Genomic DNA, 6,027 nt, shown 5'->3' with positions numbered 1-6,027 from the left:
TATTTATTCTTTTAGTTTCAGTTTTTGCTAGACTTAGTTGGGTCTTGTCCCAGTATTTCTTGTCAGTTAGAGGCGTATTTCAGACATAGTTAGATTTAGCTTAGTATTGAGTTAACATTTTCTTTGTATTAAACTCATTGTTCTTTTTTCAAATATCTCAATTATAGAATATGGGTATGCTTCATCTTTTCAGTTTAAGTTATGATTTAGCTTCCGCATTCAGCTTATTATCTTTAGTATGCTCATGATCATATTAGTAGGATTAGCTTAAGATCACTTGTGGTCTTAGGTTCCATGTCCGCGTCTCGGGGGTAGCTCGGGGCGTGAAAAAACTTGATATTATAGCACTAGGTTTAAGAGTCATAGGATGTATAAAAAGCCACACTAAGTAGAGTTCTTTACATGGGTGTGAAGTGCACCACATCTAATGAGAAGGAGGCTATGACGTGTTTAAGGAAAAAACTTTACTTTCTTGTTATTCTTATCGTGCGTGAGGTATGATCTTTTTCCATTTTAACTTGACATTCTACATTTTAGATCATGCCTCCTCGTAGAGCTAATGCTAAGGAATGCGAATGCCAGGAATGCAAACGCAGCTCCTCTGGTCTCAGATCAGGAAGTCTCCAATGCTGAGTTTAGAAATGCTATACAGATGTTGGATCAGAGTATGACCAACCAGAACAATCGGGTTCATTCTCATGTGAATGAAAATGGTGGATCAGTAGCAGCAAGGATCCGTGACTTTGTTAGGATGAATTCGCCTGAGTTCTTAGGATCACAATCCAATGAGGATCATCAGAATTTCATGGATGAGATCAAGAAAATCTTTGAGGTGATGAAATTCATTAGGAATGATCGTGTTGAGTTGGCATCATCCAGTTGAACGATGTTTCTCATATCTGGTACACTCAGTGGAAGGAGAATAGGGATGCAAATGCAGCTCCTATCACTTGGGATTGCTTTAGTGAGACTTTTCTCGACAGGTTTTTTCCAATAGAGTGGAGAGAGGCAAAGGCTCAAGAATTCATGAACTTGAGGCAGGGTAACATGACAGTCCAAGAGTATGGGTTAAAGTTTAACCAACTCTCCAGGTACTCTCCTCACATGGTTGCTGACTCTAGGGCTCAAATGAACAAGTTCTTGTATGGAGTGTCAGATTCGGTGAAAACTGAGTGCAGAAATGCTACGTTACTTGGATATATGAACATCTCTAGGCTTATGACTCATGCTCAGCATGTTGAGGGTGATAAAATTAAGGAACAAGCTAAGGAAAATAAGAAGGCTAGGAATGGGAACTATGACTATTCTCAGCAAAAATTGGGTGGTGGAAATCATTCGCAGAGTCAGCAGAAGTTTTCAGCTCCATCCCCTTCATCAACTAGTGTTCCATCCTCAAAGAACAGTTATGACTAGAAGGGTAGAGCACGAAGATCTAGGTCTGAAGGAAGTGTTTTAGGAACCAAGACTTACCCCACGTGCCCTAAGTGTGGTAAGAACCATCTGGACGAGTGTCCCGCAGGAAAGGAAGGGTGCTTTGGGTGCGGTCAGTCTGGTCATAGGTTGAAGGATTGTCCTTCTATATAGGGTCAAGGAGGTTTTAATGGTAGAGCCTAGTCTACGACATCAGTAACACCAGCAAGTCACCCGATTCAGCAGGGTAACTCATCTGGTACAAGTGGGTGTCAGCGTCAGAACAGGTTGTATGCTCTTTAGGCTCGCCAGGATCAGGAAGGTTCTCCTGAGGTAGTCACTGGTACTTACGTGTCTTTGACATTAATGTTTATGCATTGTTAGATCTAGGGGCTACTATGTCTTTTGTAACTCCTTACATAGTAGTTCAATTTGGTGTTAGTACAGAATCTCTCTCAGAACGTTTCTCATCCTCTACTCCAGTCGCTGACTCAGTTATAACTAGACGGGTATACAGAAATTTCCCTGTCATAGTCTCTGAGAAAGTCACTTCAGCAGATCTTGTAGAGTTAGAAATGGTCGAATTCGATGTCATTCTAGGCATGGATTGGATACATTCCTTTTGTTCTGTAGTCGATTTTAGAACTAGGATTTTTCGTTTTCAGTTTGTAGATGAACAAATCGTAAAATGGAAGGGTAGTAGCTTAGCACCTATGAGTCGATTTATTTCTTACCTTAAGTCCAGAAAGATGATATCTAAGGGTTATCTCTATCATCTAGTTCTGGTTAAGCATTCTAGCCTTAAAAATCTAACTCTTGAGTCAGTTCCAGTAGTTTGTGAGTTTCCAGAAGTGTTTCCAGAAGATTTTCCCGAAGTCCCTCCCGAAAGGGAAATCAACTTTGGAAGTGATATCCTTCTAGATACCAGCCTATTTCTATTCCTTCTTACAGAATGGCTCCAGCAGAGCTTAAGGAATTGAAAGAACAGTTGAAGGACCTTCTAGATACGGGCTTCATCAAACCTAGTATTTCAGCATGAGGTGCACTAGTGTTGTTCATAAAGAAGAAATATGGTTATGTTAGAATGAGTATTGACTATAGACAGTTGAACAAGGTCACAATTAAGAATAAGTATCCCATTCCCAGGATCGATGACTTGTTTGACCAACTTCAGGGTGCTAGCCATTTCTAAAAGATAGAACTCAGATCGGGTTATCATCAGCTCAGAGTCAGAGATAGTGAAATTTGAAAACAACCTTCAGATCTCGGTATGGTCATTATGAATTTGTAGTTATGTCGTTTGTCTAACGAATGCTCCTACAACTTTCATGGATTTGATTAACTGAGTGTTCAAACAGTACTTGGACTTGTTCATTGTCATCTCTATTAATGATATCCTCATTTACTCTAGGATTGAGGAAAAACATGCAAATCATTTGAGAGTTGTTCTGTAGAATATTAAGGATCACCAGTTATTCGCTAAGTTTAATAAATGTGAGTTCTGGTTGAAATCCATTGCTTTTCTTGGTCACATTGTATCTAGTGAAGGGATCCGAGTGGATTCACAGAAGATAGAATTGGTGAAACAGTGGCCCAGACCTACCTACTCTAGAAATATCAAATTTTTCTTAGGTCTAGCGGGTTATTACAAAAGGTTCGTGGAAGGATTTTAATCCATTGCCTCACCATTGACTAGGTTTACTTAAAAGATGGTCAAGTTCTAATGGTCAGATGATTGTGAGAAACCTTTGCAGAATTTAAAACTAGATTGACTATAACTTCTGTCTTGACTCTACCAGAGGGTTCAGATGGTTGTGTGATCTATTGTGATGCATCTAGAGTTTCCCTAGGTTGTGTGTTGATGCAATGAGATAAGGTTATAGCGTATGCCTCTAAGGTGAATGTGAAGAACTATCCAACTCATGACCTCGAGCTTGAAGCAGTGGTGTTTGCACTCAAGATATGGAGACACTACTTGTATGGTGTTCATGTAGATATGTTCACTGATCATAAGAGCCTTCCAGTATGTTAAGAGTTGAATCTTTGCCAGAGGAGATGGCTTGAGTTCCTTAAGGATTATGATATGAGTGTGCATTATCATCCTGGTAAGGCGAATGTACTAGCTAATACTCTTAGAAGATTATTTATGGGTAGTGTACCCCATGTTGAGAAAGAAAGGAAGGAGCTAATAAAGGATGCTCAAAAGCTTGCTCGCTTGGGAGTTTGCCTTATGAGAATATTAGAAAGCGGTGTAACAGTTCAGAATGGGGCAATATCGTCTTTAGTAGTGGAGGTTAAGGAAAAATAATAAAGTGATCCCATCTTGCTTGAACTTAAGGGTGCAGTCCATAATCATAGAGTGGAGGTTTTCTCCCAAGGGGGAGATGGTGTACTTCGCTACAAGGGTAGATTGTGTGTTCCCAATGTGGGCGAGTTGAGAGAGCACATTCCTGAAGAAGCCTATAACTCTAGGCATTCTATTCATCCAGGTGCCACTAAGATGTACCGCGATCTGCGGAAAGTCTATTGGTGGAATGGCATGAAGAGGGATATAACAGACTTTGTGAGTAAGTGTCCCAATTGCCAGCAAGTCAAGGTAGAACATCATAAACTAGGAGGTATGACTCAAGAGATCGACATTCCTACTTGGAAATAAGAAGTGATCAATATGAATTTCATCACAGGGTTACCACGTATTCGCAGACAGCATGAGTCCTTTAAGGTGATAGTTGATAGGATGACTAAGGTTTCTCGCTTTTTGGTGGTCAAGACTACAGATTCGGAAGAGGACTATGCCAAGCTTTACATTAATAAAATTGTGAGTTTGCATGGGGTTCATTTGTCTATCATCTCAAATAGAGGTCCTCAGTTTACCTCTCATTTTTGGAAGTCATTTCAGAAGGGTCTTGGTACTTAAGTTACCCTTAGCACAACATTTCATCCGCAAATGGATGGATAGGAAGAGCATACCATTCAGACCCTAGAGGATATGTTAAGAGCTTGTGTGATCGATTTCAAATGTAGTTGGGATGATCACCTTCCTCTTATTGAGTTCGCCTACAACAATAAATACCATTCCAGCATTTAGATGGACCCTTATGAGGCTTTATATGGGCGTATATGTAGATCTCCTGGTTGGTTTGAAGTAGGTGAAACATCTTGATATAGCCAGATTCAGTCCTTTATGCTATGGATAAAGTGAAACTCATTAGAGATAGACTTAAGACAGCCCAAAGTCGTCAGAAATCTTATGCAAATGTAAGGAAAAGGGAACTAGAGTTCCAAGTTGATGATTGGGTTTTTCTGAAAGTCTCACCTATGAAAGGGGTGATGGGATTTGGAAAGAAAGTGAAGCTCAGTCCTAGATATGTAGGCCCTTATAAGATCTTGGAAAGGGTTGGCAAGGTGGCATATGAGTTAGAGTTGCTAGCAAAATTAGCAGCAGTGCATCCGGTCTTCCCCGTCTCACTCTTGAAGAAATGCATGGGTGATCCAGCCTCTGTAGTGCCATTAGAGAGTATGGCGGTGAAAGATAATCTTTCTTATGAGGATGTACCAGTTGAGATCCTTGACCGTCAGGTTAAAAAGTTGAGAAACAAAGAAGTCGCTTCAGTCAAGGTTTTGTGGAGGAGTCAGTCCGTAGAGGGAGCTATTTGGAAAGCAGAAGCAGCCATGAAAGTCAAGTATCCTCACCTGTTTCTTTCTAATTCCACTCCAGCTTGAGGTAATAGTTCCTCTCCATATTTCCAGTCATTCATGCGTGAATTCAGTATTGGAATCATGTTCCCCCAGTTTGTACTTGCATTTTCAGAGTATTTGCATATTCTTGGAGCTCAATTCAGTTAGAAACTCAGTTCTCAATATTCAGTAGTAGGGTTTGCAGCTCTCTCCCTCTATTCAAGCTAGTTTCATCTTCATTCGAGGACGAATATTCCCAAGGGGGAGATAATGCAACACCCCGTATCCAAATCACACCAAAAACCAACTTTTGAGAAAAATCTGCAGGTGCAACCAACGGGGCCATCGATGGACAGTAGACTGACCCACGGTCTGTCCTGCACATCTGTTAATGAGGTCAGAAACCCCCAAAATCTCAGCCAGGAAAAATTTGGTTAAGTCATGATTGACGAATGGACCTATGGTCCGTAGTCTGTGACCGTCGATCAACACTCCATTCATCCACACTCTGACAATAGCCCTGGATGACCAGCCCTGTCCGTAGGTCACATAGTAGGTAGAAACTAGCAGACAGTTAAGGGGAAATATAGTAGGGTCAATTTCAAATGGTTATAACTCTTAGCACAAAATGAATTAGGTGTTCTATGACCTATCCATAGATAGATAATTGAATTATCTTTTCATAGCGACCGACATTTCTAAAATCAGACCTTTGAGTAAAAACTTATGCCTGTTTTAGTAAAGGCCTGTTGAACAGGCCCAACCTATGGACTCAACGACGGACAGTCAAGAAAACGACATAACATCTGTCTAGGCCGTCGTTTGGTCCGACATAAATAAACTCAGGGGTCTTTTGGTCTTTTTTCCAGTGCTTTTAAACCTTAAGATACGTCGTTTTGACCCTAAATTATCAGATTTTAGTCACTTTAAGCCTAGAAA

At 40.5% G+C, this 6,027-nt stretch overlaps 1 protein-coding gene across 1 annotated transcript; it reads left to right on the top strand.

Annotated features, from left to right (window-relative positions):
* Window positions 1-559: 559 nt before the first annotated feature.
* Window positions 560-1,413, top strand: LOC138347458 (uncharacterized). Its single transcript, XM_069295754.1, has 2 exons — window positions 560-832; window positions 913-1,413. The coding sequence occupies exons 1-2, from the start codon at window positions 560-562 to the stop codon at window positions 1,411-1,413; spliced, it is 774 nt and encodes a 257-aa protein (XP_069151855.1).
* The last annotated feature ends 4,614 nt before the right edge of the window (window positions 1,414-6,027 follow it).

This window comes from Solanum lycopersicum, chromosome 3 (assembly GCF_036512215.1).
Source record: "Solanum lycopersicum chromosome 3, SLM_r2.1".
Taxonomy (NCBI): Eukaryota; Viridiplantae; Streptophyta; class Magnoliopsida; order Solanales; family Solanaceae; genus Solanum; species Solanum lycopersicum.
Note: the sequence above shows the minus strand (reverse complement) of the source record. Positions and strands in the feature narration are given on the sequence as shown.